This window comes from Euphorbia lathyris, chromosome 5, assembly GCF_963576675.1.
Source record: "Euphorbia lathyris chromosome 5, ddEupLath1.1, whole genome shotgun sequence".
Taxonomy (NCBI): domain Eukaryota; kingdom Viridiplantae; phylum Streptophyta; class Magnoliopsida; order Malpighiales; family Euphorbiaceae; genus Euphorbia; species Euphorbia lathyris.
In genome coordinates, this window is record NC_088914.1 from 15449897 (window position 1) to 15471920 (window position 22024).

The 22024-nt window shown below is 37.0% G+C and overlaps 2 protein-coding genes across 2 annotated transcripts; both read left to right on the plus strand.

The window, feature by feature from the left end:
* Window positions 1-555: 555 nt before the first annotated feature.
* Window positions 556-2354, plus strand: LOC136230619 (cytochrome P450 71B34-like). The gene is made up of 2 exons (XM_066019747.1): window positions 556-1470; window positions 1556-2354. The coding sequence occupies exons 1-2, from the start codon at window positions 586-588 to the stop codon at window positions 2171-2173; spliced, it is 1503 nt and encodes a 500-aa protein (XP_065875819.1). The 5' UTR covers window positions 556-585; the 3' UTR covers window positions 2174-2354.
* An 8806-nt stretch (window positions 2355-11160) lies between these two features.
* On the plus strand, window positions 11161-13119 carry LOC136230658 (cytochrome P450 71B37-like). The gene is made up of 2 exons (XM_066019802.1): window positions 11161-12124; window positions 12213-13119. The coding sequence occupies exons 1-2, from the start codon at window positions 11252-11254 to the stop codon at window positions 12828-12830; spliced, it is 1491 nt and encodes a 496-aa protein (XP_065875874.1). The 5' UTR covers window positions 11161-11251; the 3' UTR covers window positions 12831-13119.
* Window positions 13120-22024: the final 8905 nt, after the last annotated feature.

Consider the following 22024-nt stretch of genomic DNA (forward strand, 5'->3'; position numbering starts at 1 on the left):
CCTTGGTTGAATGATACTTACAACAGAAACACAAAATATATACCAAAAAGTAAAAAAAAAAAACTCAAATCAAATACAACAAAGAAATAATAAAAAATGAAATAGAACATCAATGTTAGTGATGCACAGAGGATGTTTACCTTGAATTTGAAAGGGTATTTAAGGGAAAAAAAAGAAACCAACGGCAAATGCATTATAGAAAAGCAGTGTTTTGCTGCTGATTCAAAAAGTAATCAAACAGCAATCAGCAGCTGTTTTGAATATTTAACCAATCAGCAGCTGGTCAAGGAACCTCAAACATAAATAAAGAAGATTATCTCGTTGTTATAAAGTGGAATGGACTGATATCATAATAGATTTTCTAGAAGAAAATGCAGGAAAATCTAAGTCCTGTGTGTAGAAATCTTCAAAGTATCAATCAGGCAACCAAATCCAATATAATACTCTTTTTTGGCAACTTCCTTACCTATGAACCTATAAACCAAATCCAATATAATCAAAGTATCAATCTATTGAATTTATTACCACAAAATCATAAACCTATAAACCTAAACATCAATCCAAAGATGCAAACCACAAAATCAAATGGATCCTTATACTACATTTGTCTGGCTTTCTCTTCTTCTACTCCTGCCTCTATATCTCATCTTTAAAAAGAATAAACACAACAAGAAACTACCTCCAGGCCCTTCCAGGCTTCCAATTTTAGGCAATTTGCACCAACTTAGCCAATTGGTTCATCAATCTTATTGGCAGCTTTCTAAGAAATATGGCCCTGTCATGCTCCTTCGACTCAGTCAGATCCCGGTTATTGTTGTCTCCTCTGCTGAGGCTGCAAGAGATGTCTTAAAAGTTCATGATCTTGCTTGTTGCAGCAGACCTTGTTTAACCGGGGCTGCCAGACTTTCTTACAATTTCTTTGATGTGGCTTTAACACCATACGGTGATCATTGGAGACACATGAAGAAACTGATGGTTTTAGAGCTCTTTAGTCTTAAGAGGGTCCAATCTTTTCGGTTTATTAGAGAAGAAGAAGTTGAATTGCTCATCAATTCAATCTCATCCACTGCTGAAACTCCGGTTGATCTTACTGATAAGTTGTTTGCTCTTACTGCGAAGATCACGTATAGGATGTCTTTGGGGATTGATTATCGAGAGACTAACTTGGACAGAGACAGATTCCATCATGTGGTTGACGAGGCTATGGCTGTGGCAGGAAGTTTCTCCAAGGCTGAATTGTTCCCATTTGCTGGATGTATCATAGACTGGATAACCGGTCATCATGCCAGGACCGAAAGAGTGTTTCATGAATTAGATAGTTTCTTGGAATATGCAATTGATGATCACCTTAAACCTGGATGGCAAAAGGAGCATGATGACATTATCGATGTTCTACTACGAGTAAAGGAAGAGCAAGCTCAACTTGGAACTGCTGACTTCACTAACAATCACTTTAAAGGAGTCCTCATGGTATGTTTACTAACTTAATTTCCATTTATCACTCAGAAATAACTCTTAATTTTCTTCATTCATTCTCCAAATATTTGTCCATCAGAATTTATTCCTAGCTGGCACAGATACTGCTGCAATTACTTTGAATTGGGCAGTGGCCGAGCTTGTCAGGAATCCAAGAGTGTTAGAGAAAGCACAAGATGAAGTTAGAAACCATGTCGGAAATAAAGGAAAAGTAAGCGAAAGTGACCTTGACAAGCTTGAATATATGAAAATGGTAATAAAAGAAACTTATAGAATGCACCCTGCTGCCCCTCTTCTGTTGCCAAGAGAAACCATTTCTCACTGTAAAATCAATGGCTACGATATCGATCCGAAGACAATGATCCAAGTGAATGCCTGGGCAATCGGACGAGATCCGAAATACTGGAAGGAACCGGAGAAGTTTTATCCTGAAAGATTTGCTGATAGTTCTATTGATTATAAAGGACAGAATTTCGAGCTCTTGCCATTTGGGGCTGGCAGAAGAATCTGTCCAGCGATAAATATGGCGAAAATAACAATTGAATACGTGCTTGCAAACATTTTATACTTGTTTGATTGGAAATTGCCGGAGGGAATGAGGAAAGAAGACATCAACATGGAAGAGAAACCTGGTGTTAGTCTTACTACCACTAAAAAGACACCTCTCATCCTTGTTCCTGTAAAGCATCTTCAGTAATTAATGATGTGGAGAAATGATTTTTGCTGGAAAAGTGTAGAAATGTTCATCTCTACACACTGTTGCAGCAGATCATTTCCTCCTCATCAACATTGACAGGAACATATTTAGTTGATGTTGGTTTTGATGATGTGGAAATTTTTTAGTTTTCTGTTTTACTTTTGTTGTAATTCATATGTTTTTGCTGATCAATGAACTTCATTCTTTTCTCTTCTTCTTCTTCTGCAATTTTTGTGCTTTCTCTAATTCATGTCATGGCGTAGATATATGATCATGTTGAAGTAGAGGGACTAAAATTATAATTTATGAAGGATGAAATTGTAATTTTGAAGAAATATTTTTGTAATTTGGATGATAATAATTATGCACAAAAAACTCTCCAATTGAGCACTCAACTCTTCTATTATTTCACTCATACCTTACATCTCAAAATAACATCTACTTAAATAAGAATTCCAATGTCCATATCTTGGACAAATACAAAAAAACCCCATACAAAACCCATACAATGACTTTGACAATTACACCAATGATATCATTTACCCATACAATGACTTTGAACAACCCAATTAATTATTCTTTTCATATGTCTTTGTTTTATTTTATTTTTGATTAATTTTTTGTTTTATTTTATTTTGATCAAAATTAAGTTTATTTTTTTAACATGCCCCTTTAAACTTAATTTTCTGTGACTCCCAACCAGGCTCTCAACTGACTGAACACGTCGTGCTTTAGCGGCTTCGTGAAAATATCTGCAATTTGATCTTGAGTTTTCACGTACTTCAGCTTCACCTCCTTTTGCTCAATGCACTCCCGAATAAAATGATATCTCGTATCAATGTGCTTACTTCGATCATGAAACACTGGATTTTTCGCTAATGCCAATGCAGATTTATTATCAATAAAAATCTCCGTCGGATCATTTTCAGTCATCTGAAATTCTTCTAGCAATTTCCGAAGCCAAATCGCATGACACACACATGATGTTGCACCAACATATTCAGCTTCGCAGGTGGACAACGTCACAATCGCCTGTTTCTTCGAACTCCATGTAAATGCAGTATTACCCAGAAAAAATACAAAACCAGTTGTACTTTTTCGGCCATCCTTGTCACCGGCCCAATCACTATCACAGTATCCAACTAATTTGAAATCGTCAGTTTTTGAATAAAGTAATCCCAAATTAGTTGTACCTTTCACGTAACGGAGAATTCTTTTTGCTGCATTCCAATGTGACACCGTTGGTGCTTCCATGTATCGACTTACTAAGCCGACTGCATAGAGAATATCAGGTCTCGTACATGTCAAGTATCTGAGACTTCCGACCAAGCTTCGGAATAATGTCAGGTTGACTCTGTCTCCACCTTCATCTTTTGTCAACTTGATTCCACATTCGACTGGCGTGCTGACGGAATTACAATTTTCCATCTTGAACTTCTGTAAGATCTCCTTTGCAAAACCACTTTGAGAAATAAAAATTCCATCGTCATTCTGCTTCACTTCAATGCCAAGATACTATGACATTAGACCAATGTCAGTCATCTCGAACTCACGAGCCATTGTCTTCTTGAACTCTTCAAACATCTTAGGATTGTTCCCTGTAAAAATGAGATCATCCACATACAAACAAACAAGTAACATATCTCCATTTTTCACCTTTGCATACAGGGCATATTCATGTGGGCATTTGACAAATCCATTTTCTTGAAAATATTTGTCAATGCGACTATTCCAGGCTCGTGGTGCTTGCTTAAGACCATAAAGTGCCTTTTTCAATTTTAGCACTTTATTTTCTTGACCTTTCACAACATACCCAGGTGGTTGCTGGATATAAATTTCCTCTTCCAGATATCCATTGAGAAATGCGGATTTCACATCCATTTGATGGATTCTCCACCCGTGTTGAGCAGCTACAGAAATTACCAGTCTGATACTCTCCATTCTGGCAACAGGAGCAAAAACTTCATTATAGTCAATTCCGGGTCGTTGACTGAACCCTTTCGCCACCAATCTTGCTTTATGCCGGACAATTTCACCGTTTGCATCTTTCTTTGCTTTGAACACCCATTTAACTCCAATGGGTTTTTGACCGGCCGGAAGTGATGTCAGCTCCCATGTTTTATTTTTCTCGATCGAATGAATCTCCTCTTCCATGGCTTGTCTCCATTTTTCATCTTTCATTGCTTCTTCTGGATCTGTTGGTTCATCATTAACAAAATGACAATAAAGAGTTAATTCATCATCGAGGTTTCTTGTTACATCATAGAGATCTTTAATAGGTATGAATTTTTTAGGCTTTCCAGGCGGATGTTCATCTGAACTGTTTTCATCACTCAAGGACGAACTCGAACTGGATGAGCTTGCTGATGTCGAACTGGTTGCTGGTGTTGTGGCTGCGACTGTGGTTGGTTCTTTTTTATCATTGTCTTCATCCATGAAAGGATAAAAACTGTAGCTGTTTTCTTTTTCACTGGTCCAGTCCCAAACTGCTTCTTCATCAATAGTGACATCTCTACTGATGACGATTTTCTGTGTCTGAGGATCGAACATTTTGTACCCTTTGGAATGTTCTGAATAACCCACAAACAAATATTTCTTACTTTTATCATCTAGCTTCTTGCGTTCTTCATCAGGTACATGGACATGAGCAACACTGCCAAAAACACGCAAATGAGAAATACTGGGTTTTATTCCGCTCCATGCTTCTTGTGGAGTTTGATCCCAAACACTGACAGTTGGCGATCTGTTCAACAGGTAGACAGTACAGTCCACTGCTTCGGCCCATAACTCCTTCGGTAAATTTTTGCTTTTTAACATGCTCCTCACCATGTTGAGCACCGTTCTGTTCTTTCTTTCTACTACGCCATTTTGTTGAGGTGATCTGGGGACTGAAAGGAAATGACGGATTCCATGTTGTTCACAAAATTGCTTGAAAGAGATGGACATGTATTCACCGCCTCTATCTGATCTCAGTGCCTTAATAAAATGACCACTTTCTTTCTCCACTTGGACTTTGAATTTTTTAAATGTCTCAAAAACTTCTGTTTTTTCCTTCAAAAAATACACCCAAGTTTTTCTACTATAATCATCAATGAAAAGTAGAAAATATTTATTTTTACCAAGAGACTGTGGAGTGATCGGTCCACACACGTCTGTGTGAACTAGATCAAGTGGCGCATTTGCTCTTGACATGGACTCCTTTGGAAAACTGGTTCTGAATTGTTTTCCAACAAGACATCCTTCACACAGTTGATGAGGCTGGTCAATTTGAGGCAATCCGTTTACCATCTGCTTCTGTCCCAACAGCTTCAGTCCTCCAAAATTGAGATGTCCATACCGTAGATGCCAAAGCCAGAGGGGACTTTGCACACAAGCTTTCAAACATTTAGCCATGTCTGTCTGAATGTTAATTGTGAACATTCTGTTTTTCGCCATTGGTACTCGTGCAATCAACTCCTTTTTCTCATTCAACAGGAGTAGTTTTCGATCCACCATGTGAACTTCATAATTTTTCTCCAGTAATTGTCCCAAACTCAAAATATTGCTTTTCATGTTGGGAACATAATAAACATTATCAATAAACTGGTGAGCGCCATTTTTGAGCCGAATAAGAATGGTTCCTTTGCCTGTAATAGGAACCTTAGAGGAATCTCCAAATACAACTTACCACGAACGGATTCATAGAGCTCCACGAACATCTTTTTGTCACCACACATATGGTTACTTGCCGCATTGTCAAGATACCATATATTATTTTCGCGATTTTCTTCACCTTCGTAGGTAAGTAACACTGTGCCAGTTACTTCCTCATCTTGAATATTATTGGCAGTCTCCTCTACCTCCTTAGGCGGACTCTAACATTCCACCGCATAGTGACCGTACTTAGACCAATTGTAACATTGAATGTTGGACTTGTCACATCCTTCATTCGGCCTCCAGTTTCCTCTTCCTTGACCACGTCCTCGGCCCCTTCCTCTTCCTCTAGAGAATTGAGTGCTTCTGTCATTGTTGTTATTGCCGTTTTCATTTCTGCCTTGACTTCTGCCACGTCCTCGTCCTCTACCATTTCCTCCTCGACCTCTTCCGTGTCCTCTGCCGGACTGACTACTTTCGCAATTTTTAAACACAGTCTTCGTTGCTAAGACTTGTTCTGCGGAATCTTCTCTTCGTTTCTCAAACCGCTCCTCGCGTGCTTGTAATGACCCTACAACTTCGTCAACTGAAATTTCACTGATGTCTCTAGACTCCTCCATAGCCACCACTACGTAATCAAATTTTGGTAGTAGTGATCGCAGAATTTTTTCAATAATTCTGGACTCTTCAATTTTTTCTCCATACTGCCGCATCTGATTTACGACAGATTTTACTCGGGATGAGTAATCACTAATGGCCTCCGTCTCTTTCATCCTCATCATCTCAAATTCTCCTCTCAGCATCTGTAAACGAACTTTTTTAACTTTTTCCTCCCCTTGAAGAGAGACTCGTAGGATTTCCCATGCTTGTTTGGCGGTGGTAGCTTCGGCTACTTTCTCGAACATTAATTCATCCAAACCTTGATGGATGAGAGTAAGCGCCTTTTGATCGCTTTTGCGATTTTTCTGCAGAGTATCTTTTTCTGTCTGTGACAACGCTGCCTCGTTGCCTGGGACTACATAGCCTTTTTCAACAATATCCCAGACATCTTGACATCCGAGTAACGCCTTCATTCGAATACACCAATTTGAATAATTGGTTTTTGTGAGCCGAGGGTATTGATAAGGAAGTTTGAGACCGTCTGACATTTTTTATAGGGTCTATTTGGCAGAAGACTGACTTTCGTAATATGGCTCTGATACCACTTTGTTGAAGTAGAGGGACTAAAATTATAATTTATGAAGGATGAAATTGTAATTTTGAAGAAATATTTTTGTAATTTGGATGATAATAATTATGCACAAAAAACTCTCCAATTGAGCACTCAACTCTTCTATTATTTCACTCATACCTTACATCTCAAAATAACATCTACTTAAATAAGAATTCCAATGTCCATATCTTGGACAAATACAAAAAAACCCCATACAAAACCCATACAATGACTTTGACAATTACACCAATGATATCATTTACCCATACAATGACTTTGAACAACCCAATTAATTATTCTTTTCATATGTCTTTGTTTTATTTTATTTTTGATTAATTTTTTGTTTTATTTTATTTTGATCAAAATTAAGTTTATTTTTTTAACAGATCAGTACCTTAAACGCTAAAAGAAAGGAAAATTTCGTTTTGAAAGAAACATAACCTGAAAGTGCGAATTCTTCGTACGGTAAGTACACAAATACTTTTTACTCTCATTTTATGATATAATTTGTTTATTATATTGTTCGTTTTTTTATGAATATGTTGAAGTAGCCTTTAATTTTTTTTTTCGTCCACGGTCTAGCCTCCCGACCAATAGGTCCTGGCTCCGCCCCTGAAAGGGAACAGACAGCTTTGTTATTTGTGCCAGTTTAAGTTGTTATCAGTTAGCAAACTGTTACAAGACGGGCTCTACAAGCCAACAGCATCATCTTTTCATCGAGATCTGTTGCGAAAATTCAAATCTGAATCAGCTTTACAGACTCATCATATAGATGTTCCTAAGAATAATGCTGTTTTGGCATAAACGTTTCGGTCATACACATCACAATCTAAACTTCGTCATACGTTTTCCTTTGTAAAAAATGATGATTTTATAAACTAATTTAGAGAGTAGGAAAAATGATATGAAACTGAATTAGTTTTATTAAAGATGAAAGGCTGCTACATATATAGTAATTAGGGAAGAAAAAGAATTACACATCAGTAAAATAGTAAAGTTAAAGTTACTAATAGTTGTTTAGCTGGCAACTGTTACAAGGACAGTAACTAATCTTTAACCTATCTCAACACCCGCCCCTCAAGTTGGGTGTGCATAATTCAACAAACCTAACTTGGATAAAGCTTAATGCATTTGAGCACCCGAAACATTCTTGGTTAATAAATCTGCTAGTTCTTTATGTGTTGGAACAAAAGGAGTAGATTTAAATCCTTGCTGTAGATGCTCTCTCACAATATGGCAGTCAATGTCAATATGCTTCACCTTTTCATGAAAACTGAAATAGGCAGTGAAACTTTAATCTAGAACTCATGTAACAAGTAACTTAACCATTTGAGTTCACATGTTGTAGTAGTCATGGCTCGTTATTCAGCAGAGGGTGATGACTTACTTGCTGTTGATTGCTTCTTAGACTTCCACGAAATTAGACTTCTGCTAATCAAAATGCAATAACCAGTAACTGGGCGTCTTATGATCTCACAACGACCTCAATCTGAGTCACAATAAGCAGTGAGAGAAATATCATTCTCAATTGGATAAAATAATCCCAACTGCTTAGTACCCTTACTTTAGAACATGAACTGCTACATTTCAATGCATTTGTGTGTCAGGACGAGTGAAGCCCAAATACAAAAGCCTGCCAATGATTCTTCTGCATTTATCAATTTCATCTGACAATGATGAATCAATATCTCGTTTATCCAATTGAACTCCACTTGGACATGGACGGTTGCATTTTCTAAACCAGCATCAACCAATAAGTCAATGATGTACTGCTGAAACTGCGTGAAATCCTCACAAGGATTTATGCACAAAGAACGGGAAAACCCTTATGGGTTGTATCCGAAGACATGGAAAGAGATGTTTTTATGTCAGCAACAGAAGCCCAAGCTCATGGAATTGTTGATCTTGTAGCAGTTGCATAAGAAATAGAAGGAATTTCATGCAAATCGCGATTTGATATCTTTTTATTATCGAAATTTCAATTTAATATTCTATTATTTATTTGTTTCAAATATTCCATATTTTATTATTTATATTCTATTATTTATCTAATTAATAGTAATAGAATATGAATATAGAAAAAATTCATAACCATACGGTTACGATCAATCTAAACCAGCCCATTATGCATACGATTCAAGATGCCAACTATTATGTTACCAAATCTCCCGCTTTTGGGGGATGTCCTCAGCGCCGAGGAACATGTACTAGGGTGTATGCGCGACTTGTTTAGATCATGAACTTGGACAAAAGAAAGGAAATTTTTTTCCACTATCTGTGTCAGCACGGATGAATAGGATAGAATAGAAGAGTCCCCCTCATTATCTAAAAAAAGATCTATCATATTCGTCTATTGTGTATCAAATTTATGGTTTCATTGGTGCAAATTCAATCACCTCAATTTTCAATTTAAAACACGAAAGAATTTCCCATTGGTAACAATTGATTATCCATTAAGCAGGGAAAATCTTATTAAATTAAAAGTTAAAAGGCCGAAAGTTTATGCCCCTACTTTTGCAAGAGCAGACTAACAGGATCAATGAATTAGCTAATCGTCATAATTAAATACCGTTACTATGATAGATAGATCTCCTTGTGAAAGACCTATTACTGGATAATTCATGGATAGAGCAAAAGAATGTGAACTGTACACGTTAACAATAGCATTGATTAAATGATTAAATTCAGGAGGGGGACTCCAGTGTATAGAGAAGACCTCACCATTTAAGAAGTAACCCTAAAAACGATGGAACTCACTATTTATCTATTTCTATTTACTGTTTTTTTTTATTCTATTTTTGTTTGTGTTTGAGACCTAATATCAATAAAGTTTCTTATTTCAAGATGAAATGGCTCAAAAAAAAAATCGTGGTTGGGAAGGTTATAGTAGCAAAAGCCGTTGGAATTTTTATTTTATACACTGGAAAAATCCGTTTTGTTATTATAGATAAAGGGGGAAAAGAATAACTGAAAGAAAAGAAATCAATTAGTTATTCATCAAAGTTTCGTGTATTCAATGACCAGAATTAGACGAGGATATATAGTTTGGAGACGTAGAACAAAAATGCGTTTATTCGCTCTGGGACAACAAAATACCATTAGCAGACTTGTGCAGTTCTACACCAAGAAATTTTTTAGTATTACCAAGATCTTTAATGCTAAATGCTTTATGCAAAGCTGATTTAACCTCATCAATTTGCTTGTGTGAACCCAAATCATGTAAAGAAGTAAAAGCCTAATACCATTGTCTGCGTATCATTTGGTCTACAAGGTCAGGATCTAACACTTTTTCGTTGGTCACCACACTTTTCGATCGGAAAAATAGTAATAGTAATCTTAAAATCTTCCTTATAAAATAAGAAATTTAATAGTATAATAGTATAATTTTCGTTTAAAGAAATGGCCGGAATAAAAAGTTAAGGAGGAAATTAGGATAAAAGGAAAAAGAAATTCAAAGTTTGTAGAGGTTAGCGAAAACGATGGTGTATGTGTCCAGTTTTGTTCTTTTCCAAACTCCACCTAATCATTACAGTAGCATAATAATAATAATAATAATAATAATAATATACTGTAATATAATATAATACTTAAGAAAAATACAGTTGATAGATCCCTTTATTATTAAAATTCTATTTTTAATTACATAACATATTTATATAGTATAATAAAGATTACAAAATGCTAATGAGGGTTGGTCCGAGTGGTAAGGCGTTGAACCTTTGCTTGACAGATTTGAGGTTCGATTCTCCACTCGTTACATCTCACTTCGCATATTGTGCAGTATGCGAATTAGCATATTGCGAATTTGCGAAATAAAAGTTATTAGAAAAAGACTAAGAAACTTCTAAAGGTATTTTTGGAAAGTCATAAAAAATATAATCTAGATAAGTAATAGATTGAGTAGATGGGCTAAATATGTAAATAGATCTCTCATTTTACCAAAATTGTAATTTTCCCTTATTTCTATATATAATAATAGATCTTCTGGATAAAAGTACATGATAAAAGTCATTGAATTTGGTGGCTGTATATGAATAAAAAATCAAAGTAACAATCAGGCAACCAAAATGATGTTTACCACTTCCAATATAATATTATTTTTAGGCAACTTCCTTATCTATGCAATCTGCTCTTTTTGTCTTTGAGTCAATAGAGTGGTTATTCAATTTATCACCACACCTTACAATAAATCTAAACATCAATCAATCAAAAGATGCAAAACACAAAATCAAATGGCTCCATTTATCTGGCTTTCTCTTCTTTTACTCTTGCCTTTATATCTCATCTTTAAAAACAATAAGCAGAACAAGAAACTACCTCCAGGCCCTTCCAGGCTTCCAATTTTAGGCAATTTGCACCAACTTAGCCAATTGGTTCACCAATCTTATTCTCAGCTTTCAAAGAAATATGGCCCTGTCATGCTCCTTCGACTCGGTAAGATCCGGGTTATTGTTGTCTCCTCTGCTGAGGCTGCAAGAGATGTCTTAAAAGTTCATGATCTTGCTTGTTGCAGCAGACCTTGTTTAGCCGCAGCTGCCAGACTTTCTTACAATTTCTTGGATGTGGGTTTTACGCCATATGGTGATCACTGGAGATACACGAAGAAACTGATTGTTTTAGAGCTCTTTAGTCTTAAGAGGGTCCAATCTTTTCGGTTTGTTAGAGAAGAAGAAGTTGAATTGCTCATCAATTCAATCTCTGCTTCTGAAACTCCTGTTGATCTTACTGATAAGTTTTTTTCTCTTACTTCCAATATCACATATAGGATGGCTTTTGGGATCGATTATCAAGGGACTAACTTCGGGAGAGACAGATTTTATCAAGTGGTTGACGAAGCTCACTCTGTGTTAGCAGGTTTCTCCAAGGCTGAATTGTTCCCATTTGTAGGATGGATCATAGACTGGATAACTGGTCATCATGCCAGAACCGAAAGAGTGTTTCATGAAATAGATAGTTTCTTCGAATATGTAATAGATGATCACCTTAAACCTGGAAGGAAAAAGGATCACGATGACATTATCGATGTTCTACTACGAGCAAAGGAAGAGCAAGCTGAACTTGGAACTGCTGAGTTCACTAACAATAACATTAAAGGAGTCCTCCTGGTACGTTTACTAACTTAATTTCCATTTATGATCATTCAGAAATAACTCTTAATTTTCTTCATTCATTCTGCAATTATTTGTCCATCAGAATTTATTCCTAGCTGGTACAGATACTGCTGCAATTACTTTGAATTGGGCAATGGCCGAGCTAGTCAGGAATCCAAGAGTGTTGCAGAAAGTGCAAGATGAAGTTAGAAACCATGTCGGAAACAAAGGAAGAGTAAGCGAAAATGATCTTGACAAGCTTCAATATCTGAAAATGGTAATAAAAGAAACTTTCAGAATGCACCCTGCTGCTCCTCTTCTGTTACCAAGAGAAACCATGTCTCACTGTAAAATCAATGGCTACAATATTGATCCGAAGACAATGATCCAAGTGAATGCGTGGGCAATAGGACGAGATCCGAAATACTGGAATGAACCGGAGAAGTTTTATCCTGAAAGGTTTGCTGATAGTTCTATTGACTATAAAGGACAGAATTTCGAATTCTTGCCATTTGGGGCTGGCAGGAGAATCTGTCCAGCTATAAATATGGCAACTGTAACAATAGAATACATTCTCGCAAACCTTTTGTGCTTGTTTGATTGGAAATTTCCAGAGGGAATGAGGAAAGAAGACATGAACATGGAAGAGAAACCTGGTGCTAGTCTTACTCTCACTAAAAAGACACCTCTCGTCCTTGTTGCGGTAAAGCATCTTCAGTAATTTATTATGTCACCTGATTTCATTCGGATATGGTTTTTGTTGGAACATTGAAGAAATACACCCTTATGGTGGGACCCCTCCCTAGACCCTCGCTTAGCGGGGATGCATATTGTACCGGGCGGCCCTTTATTGAAGAAATGTTCATCTCTATACGCTGTTGCAGCATTTCATAAATTTTTAGTGTTCTGTTATAGTTTTGCTGTAACCTTGAGCTTGCCATATAAACAGCTGCTCCGCTATCTGTAATTCATATGTTTCTGTTCAATAAACTTTCATTCTTGTCATGGTACCACAGTCTTAGTTTCCTATTCTCCTTCTTCAAATATGCCAAGAAGAAGCTACGTAGAAGCATTGCAGCAAGAAATGCAGTTGCCAGATCAGAATCGAACAAATGTTCAACATCTCAAGAATGGAAACATAAGAGATGCAATATCTTTCCAAATGAATTCATTTAATGATAATCAAGGTTAGATTCTTTTAATTAATCCATTGTATGAAAATAATTACATGTCATGCCTTAGATCTATGATCTGTCAAGGATAAACAGAACTTTCCATCTCAACTCCATGGCTTTACCGATGCTGATTGGGCTGGTGATGATCACGATGACTATGTCTCTACATCTGGTTACATCGTTTATCTTGGTTGCAACCACATTTCATGGAGTTCTAAGAAGCAAAGAGCTTTATCTCTCTCATCCACCGAAGCAGAATTTCGGGCAGTTGCTGACACCACTGCTGAGGTATTATGGTTGCATTCCCTATTGACTGAACTAGGCATTCCTCTGCTGGACGTCCAAGCATGAATTACTTGACAATTTGGGAGCTACTCACTACTCTGCCAATCCAGTCTTTCACTCTCGAATGAAGCATCTGTCAATTGCTTTTTATTTCGTGCATGAGCAAGTTCAACTTGGGAAACTTCATGTTGCTCAGATCTCCGGTCATGATCAGCTAGCCGATGTTCTGACAAAACCATTGTCTAAAAGTCGGTTTTATCAGCTTGTTTCCAAGATCGGTCTTACTCTTCAAACGTCCGACTTGTGGGGGCGTGTTACGGATAGACGTTATCCTCATATAACCAATGATTCTCCCACTTCACAATCCTAACCTCTTGATAACTATTGTTATTTATTTATTAATATTTATCCTTTTATTGTTAACCAATTCACCGTAAATGTTTATCTGCTAGTCTTTGTATAGGCTTAAAATTCCTTCTTTTGATCTTGTATTTCCTATTTATTCTTTCACCATTGAATGGAAAAATAAACTTTCACAACCTCTTTATGATCATTGCCTTAAACGCTGAAAGAAAAACAAATTTCGTTTTTGAAAGAAACAAAACCTGAAAATGTGAATTCTTTGGAGTATGAACAATGAAAGGAAACAGATAGCTTGGTTATTTATGCCATTTTAATGTGTTGTCAGTTAGCAAACTGTTACAAGACGGGCTCTACAAGCTAAAACCATCATCTTTCCATCGAGATCTGTTGCGAAAATTCAAATCTGAATCAGCTCTACAGACTCATCAGGTAGTTGTTCCTAAGAAGAATGTAGAAGGGACTTATCCGGATATAGATATATGTTGACAATTGTTGATGATTCGTTTTATTTTTGGTTCATACTATCTAATTTCCTAGCCTCACTTGTTTGTCTTCTTTATTCAATTAAGTTATGTTGATCTTATAGTTGATTTGATTGAATTGTAGAAGTGACAAATGGCTTTTCATTTTGATGAAGTTTTAAAGCACAAGCATAGGAAGCATTGTGGCTTTTAATTCATAATAGGGGCGGTTTAAACCTTCCTTAGATGTCCGTCGCTAATGAATTCTACCTCGGTAAGGATTTGCGTCGCTAATATGTAGTTCTGTTTCCCTTTGGCGACGGATTTGGGGCGGTTGATTCTCTTATAGAGGCTCTTATAGAGGCGGGTTTAACCACCCCTGCACGTGAAAAACATTCCATCGTGAAAGTGATTTTTTTTTTTTTTTTGTAGTGAATGAAGACAAATAATAATTTTTTCACAAGATACTTATAAAGACGGAGGGCGAGCCTTGGCGCTAGGGGGGAATCGAGCATGGGGGCACTGGGGGCAGTTGCCCCCACTGACATTTGTATTTTTTTTAAACCCATGTATTAATTTTGAAGTTTTAGAGCTTTGCCCCCATTCATCAATGGGGGCTTAGGGTTTACTGGTTCGGATGAAGAATGATTTTAAATTTAATATTTTATTTTTATTTTTTTTTAATTCTGTTTTAAAGCAAAACAACGTCGTTTTATTTAATTAGAACTATGTCATTTTATTTACAACAAAAATAAAAAGTAAATATTTAAATGTAAAACTAAATAGGTCTTAAAACAAACCATCAGTCTCTCTTACTCTCTTTAATCTCTTTAGTTCTTCTTCCTCAATTCCACGTTCTTCTTAAGCCTAAATTGAAATCCCTAATCCTAAGTAAGATTAAACCAAAATCGGCAGTCAATCCCTCCGTAATTGGATCGTTGGTCCAACACTCCATCTTCGATCTTTGTCTCTCTGCTTTGGTATTTTTTTTGCTCCTACTTGAATTTTAATTTGATATTTCTGCTACTATTTTACTTGAACTTGAGCTTTGATCTCTGGTTTTCTATAATTATTATTTTTTGGATAAAAATTATTTTAGTCGTATTGTTTGCTCCCATGGAGGAGAAATCCTGGATTCGCCCCTACTTGGCGCAACAGTAAACGTTGTTATCGTGTGATTGAGAGGTCACGGGTTCGAGTCTTATGAGAATATACTGACCGATTGGGCTGCATTTTCAAACAACTCAACTTTCAACTTTGGTGCAATAAAATCTGAAAAGGGTATGTTTTCTAATAATTTCTAATAAGAGTATTTTTATGGTAACTTAAAATTTTGTTACAAAAATGCTCTTTATGCCTTAAACTAAAACTAATTATTATGTATTCATTTTATTTGAATGAAGGGTCAAGATGGTTCTAGTGTTGTCGGTCAGGATTAATTTAACCCAAATCGAAATTTAAATATCAACTCTGGTATTAAGTTGGCAATTTTGTCAAATATACTTAGATATGGTTAGTTTTAATTCCCAAAATGTATAAAATTTGAACCAATTTATCAAAATTCGTCAATTTAAGGATTGAATTAATACATAAATTTCAATTTGGATTAAATTGATCTTAACTACCAACAATTGATCTTAACTACCAATGGTGACGATATTTTTACTCTGAATTCCTTCTTATTTTAAGGATATAGTAATTTTCTGAAAAATACATTTATTTACATTCAAGAAAACACAACAACATTATTAAACATTTTCCATATCTTACTTTGCTTTTAAATACAATAAGGTGCCTTTTTTTTTAAATACAATAACGTACTTCATGCTACTTTATGGTGTTTCACCTCATTTATTTTAACTTATTTTAAGGGATAAAGGGTAAAAATACTCTTAACGTTTATAACTAGGAGTAATTTTATTTTTAATGTCTAAAATGATGTAATTTTACCCCTAATATTGTTGAAGCATGTAAAATGGATAAAATCAAAGAAAACGTTTTATTGGGACTAAACCGTAAGAAATCCTGTTTCGACCCAAGAATTAAAGTTTCTTAGAATAATGTTTTACATTTTTTGGAATTGTTTGAGAATTTTCTGGGTACTTTTTTTCTTGCCGGAAAACGCCCTCCCGGATTCCGTTCACCAGAATTTTTTTTACTTGAGCTTCAGGGATCTTAAAATGACCGTCTAATTTAGACGAGTCTAATAGTATAAAAATTTTCGAAAAACGATGTTAGAGATGTCGGGAAAATGTATTTTAAAGAAAAGAAATAAAACAATTTTCTCTATACTCTCTTTAATTTTATTTACCAATTTGCCACATTGCCCTTTTTAATTATCATCAAAACTACGTAGTTTTGTTATGTCACACAATAAGCTCATTGTCACAAGTTAAGCCATTGTCACGCTGGATCTCACCTCTATATATATATATATATATATATATATATATATATATATATATATATTGTTTTTAATGTCTAATCATATGTTATAATCTGTTATGGTCCAGGTGAATACTACTCTGAGCAAGGTTATCAAATCCGAACAAAACCGATCGGTTCGACCAAAATTGGTCACAGTTTCAGGCCGAAAGTGGTCCGATTTTTAAATCTTTGAAAATCGTACTCAACCGCTCAAATCAGCTGGTTCAACTGCGAACCAGTTTGACCCAGTATTGGTTAAACGATTTGGTCCGGTTTGCTTTTGGACATGTTTACTTTAAAAAAAACATAAATTTTAATGGATTCAAACCTTGGACCTTTAGATTGAAGTTGAATTATAAAATACATATCCTATTAGCATATTTACACGTTAGTTATTAATAAAAATAATCACTATTAATTTTAAAAGTATATTTTTTTATTTTTATATTTATTTGTCATATTAAATTTTTTAATTTTTGAAAAAATTGTGCGTAATGTACTTACATTAAACAAAAGAAAATTACATTAAAGACAAAGTAAAACCCACAACCCATCCCACCCCATGTGATTCGAACACATAACTTTTACAGTCATAGATAAGCTCTCAACCAACAGACTAAGAGTTCACCACATATTAAATTTATTAATTTGATATCATGTTTTAATATTAAATAAATGTTATTAGTATACCTTTTATGAATACAGTTAATATTATACTATGTTATAAGATTAAATATGAATAAAATTATAATTTTCATATGATTTTTTAATATCGGTTGAATCCCGATGGGACCCCAGTTAAACCTCAAACCTTTAACTCTTTGTCTTTTTTGGTTCTTTGACCGGTTCAGTTTTTACAACCATGACTGTGAGTGATAAAATGGGTCACATGTGAAGGGTAGATGACAAGATGATCATGAAATGAAAGAGAAGAAAATTTGATAAATTGTTTTTCATATTCACCCAACTTGACAAAATTAGGAGTAAAATTGCATCATTTTAGACATTAAGGGTAAAATTGCTCATATCTATAAACATTAGAGGTATTTTTGCACTTTACCTCTTATTTTAATTTAGTAATACCTTATCCAAACAACGCCTAAAGAAAGGATACAACTCTGGTCAATTCTATTAGGAGTAAATTACACACATGGCCATTGAACTTTACTAATTTTAACATTGTGGTGACTGAACTTCAATTTTTAACAGTATGACCACTGAATTTTACACTTTTTAACACCGGTGGCCACTGAATTTTACACTTTTTAACGGTATGACCACATAATTTTTTTCTTTTGAGGTTATTTAAACGTTGTTTGATTAGGAGAAATAGAGAGTCATTTTTTAGAGAGAGAACGCTCCAAAAAGCTGATTTTGGAAAATAAAAAATGCGGTTTCATGGTAAATATTGTTCTCAACAACTTTAATTTTTAAATATTTTCATTTTCATGGTAAATAATAACATTTTTACAGTTTTAACGCGTTGGAAGCTAAAAAAATTTTGCCGACTTTGAAAATTTATCGTCAACCGCACGGTTAATTTCGATTTTTTTTTGACGTTTTGAAATTTTTTTTACTGATATGTTTGAGCTCGGGTCATCTGGGGTCCAAGTTCCGCCACTGCATATATATGTTGTTTTTGAGGGAAAACCAAAAGTATTTTTATGCACGGAAGTTCTATAGTGAACCGAGTGAATGGACTTAATCAATAAAAAAAAGAGACACGTACAATTTTATTGGGAAATGATTGGTGCAAGTGAAGAAAAAAGTTGTATAATTATCAAATTTTTATTGTTGATTTTTCTCTCTCTCTTTTGCTCTGCTAGGGTTTATGGTGAAGGGCTACCGTGTAAGGGAGAGATCGTCGGAGAGAGGGGCGGCCGGTGAGGTTGGGGGTCGTTGCAATGGAGATCGGGTGGTAGAGATGGGGGGTGGTGCGTCGGATGAGGAGGAGGATGGAAGAGGAGGTAGATCGGAGGCGGAATTGGGCGTGGGGGGTTTGATGGCGGGGCAGATGGGCATGGGGCAAGCGCCTGGGTGTGGAGCTGGTCGGTTGGCGGGATATGGGAGTGTGTTCCGGCAGATCTGGGGGGTGATGGTGCCTGCGACCCCGCGGCAGTGCAGGACGGTAAGGGGCAGGTGCCTGGAGTGGGGGCGGCTTTGGGGACGGTCTCGTGGGGAGTTTTACCGGTAGATCTGGGGGCAATGGCCCTAGACGATGCGCGGTTGGGAAGGAGGGCAATGGGCAGGCGCCTCCGGCAGTGCTGGGGAGCGCGGATGGTGCTGAAGGTGCCCTTGGTGCCGGCCGGTGCCAGGCGGATGGATCTGTGGAGAGGATGGGTGGCACTACTGCTCAGGCTAGAGGTAGGGATGCTGGGGGCACTGGCCGTGCGCTTCCGAGCAGTGTGGCCTCGGGTAGGGCAGTGGATGTTAGGGCTGGCCAGAGTTTTGGGAGCGCAAATTCCTCTGTCATCCCGGACTGCTCAAGTGTTTCTCCTAGGCATGTTGGAGATTTGGAAAATAAAAGTAAATCAGTCGCTGGTATTGGGCGAGGATCGTGGAAGGATACAGTTATGGGGGTAGTTGAGGAGGAGCCTGTTTCAGATGATGTTATTATGGAGGGAATTGCAGAAGATATTTATTCGGAGTCTGATGAAGATGATGAGGATCAGGATGATCCGTTATGTCCTGTAATCAGGCTCTCATCAGCTGATAAGTGGGAGCTTAGGGATAAGTGGAGAATCTCTTTAATTGTAACGGTCCTTGGGAAAAGGATCAGCTTTAACTATTTTGCCCAGCGGATCCAAGCTCAGTGGGCTAAGAAAGGTAAACTCAGCATTACTGACTTGGAAAATGACTACTATGTCATTAAATTTACTCGGGTTGAGGATTATAACTCTGTGATCAATGGAGGACCATACATTATTTCCAATCATGTTCTGGCCTTAAGGCCATGGGTCCCTAATTTTAATCCTCACGATTGTTCGGTTAACAGAATTTTGACATGGGTTAGGTTCCCGGGCCTACCTATCGAATATTATAGTGAAAGTTTCCTTAATAAAATAGGCGGTTTTGTTGGAAAGGTCCACCATGTGGACAAAACTACCATTGGGGCTATTAGAGGTAAGTTTGCAAGAGTGTGTATTGATATTGATCTGGCCAAACCTCTTTTGTCAAAATTCTGTGTTCACAATAAGGTTTACTTTATTGAGTATGAAGGCCTACATAATATTTGTTTTGAATGTGGTATGTATGGTCACACTTATGAGGGATTCCCTAAGAGGGAAAAGGTGTTAGAAGAGGTTATTGATGGGGTTGATGCTAGAGCTGAAGGGATCCAAGGGGATGGGAGAAATTTTGGCCCATGGATGGTAGCTAAGAGGACGGCTAGACAAAGGACGAAACCATATGTTGTTCAAAATCGTCCCCCTAATATAAATATTGAGGCTCCTCTGGCCCATCCTATTGCTAAACCGTTTCTCAAAGAGAAGCCTAGCCCAAGAATTAGGGTGGCTTCTGTGGCGACTTCGGTCATCACTTCAGGGTCCAGATTTGGGGCTCTTTCTATTGAGGACATTCAAGATTCTGGCAAGGCCGAGGAACACATTGAGCAAAGTATGCCAGGATTAGAATCGGCTGAAATATTAACTAAAGTGGTTGAGACGGTTAACCCCCTTTTTAGTTCTAAAGGAGAAGCCCAGTTTGCGTCCCAAGCTCAGGCTTCTCAAGGGAAAGTGAGGCCAAATGAGGTTAGTATTCCTATTTACTGTGGTGAACCTAGTTTAGGGAAGGCTATGGGTGTTAACAAAACTAGTATGAAAAAACCTAAAGGCAAATAGAAAATTTCCCATAGCTCTATGGTTTTGTCAGATAAGAGAGGACCTGCTGGTACCTCGGCGAGGCTCTCAGGAGCCCCTAATAAATACCTGGTATAGGGTTTTGGGTGGGGTCCGTTGTCCTCCTTTCTATGGATTTGTTGGTTTGGAATGTTAGAGGGGAGGCTAGCAAGGCTACCCGTATCCATGTTAAAGATTTAATTAAACAGTTTAATCCTTCTTGTTTCATTTTAATGGAAACTAAGATTAGTGGAGTTAAAGCTGACGAGGTGGTTAAGAAGTTTAGGAATTGGAAGTGTGTTAGATCGGAGGCGACTGGCCGGGCTGGGGGGATTTGGCTTTTCTGGAAGCCAGATCGTGTTCATTTTGATATTGTTCACATGGACAAACAGTTTATTCATAGTAAAGTTAGTTTCTCTGGCATTAGACCTTTCTTTATTACCTGGGTGTATGCTGATCCTGTTCAGGATAATCGGAAGCGGCTTTGGGAGATCCTTTTCTCTATGAGTGTTAGTATGTCTGAGTCTTGGTTTGTGGCTGGTGATTTTAATGATATTGCCTTGATGAGTGATCATAGGGGGGTGCGAATCACTATGTTAACCGTTGCCTCAATCATATGCATAGTATGGACCTTTGTGGGCTTTCTGACCTGGGTGCCGCTGGTCATAAGTTTACGTGGAAGCGGAACAGTACCTTTGTTCACTTGGATAAAGTTTACGCTAATGTTTCAGCTCAAACTAGATTTCCTGAAGTGTCTGTGTTAAATCTGCCTTTCAGGCATTCAGACCACTGTCCTATTTTAGTCAGGCTGGTGAGAGATAATCGTCCTAGGGGGGAGAGACCGTTTAGGTATCAGGTTGCTTGGGAATCTCATCATGAGTTTGTGAATTTCGTTCGTGACAACTGGAAGCCACACTCTAATGTCTTGCAAGCTGCTGAGGGTTTCAGAAAGAACATTCAAGGGTGGAATAAAAACGTTTTTGGTCATATCATTAGGAGGAAGAATAAATTATTGAGTAGAATTGAGGGCTTACATCGCAAGTTGGAGGCTAGTTTCGACCACAGTCTGAATGGCCTTCTCAGAACCCTTCAAAAGGAGTTGGAAGCTATTTTAAGACAGGAAGAGCTTCTTTGGTTTCAGAAATCTAGGAAAGCCTGGATCAAAGATGGGGATCGGAATACTAGGTATTTTCATCTCTCTACTGTTATTAGGAGACAGAAAAATAGGATTGATGCTATTAAAGACTCTAATGGAGATTAGGTGTATGAGGATGAAGATATTCGTCAATTGGCCCTCAACTTCTATAAAGACCTTTTTAAGGAGGACCCGGTTGATCTGGTTAGGGATCAGACTGTCGCTACCTTTCC

Excerpts from the sequence above, each read along its gene's own strand:
- LOC136230619 (XM_066019747.1), top strand. The coding sequence starts at position 586 with ATGGATCCTTATACTACATTTGTCTGGCTTTCTCTTCTTCTACTCCTG. Across the intron at positions 1,471-1,555 it reads ACTTTAAAGGAGTCCTCATG|AATTTATTCCTAGCTGGCAC; the intron begins GTATGTTTACTA and ends TTTGTCCATCAG.
- LOC136230658 (XM_066019802.1), top strand. The coding sequence starts at position 11,252 with ATGGCTCCATTTATCTGGCTTTCTCTTCTTTTACTCTTGCCTTTATAT. Across the intron at positions 12,125-12,212 it reads ACATTAAAGGAGTCCTCCTG|AATTTATTCCTAGCTGGTAC; the intron begins GTACGTTTACTA and ends TTTGTCCATCAG.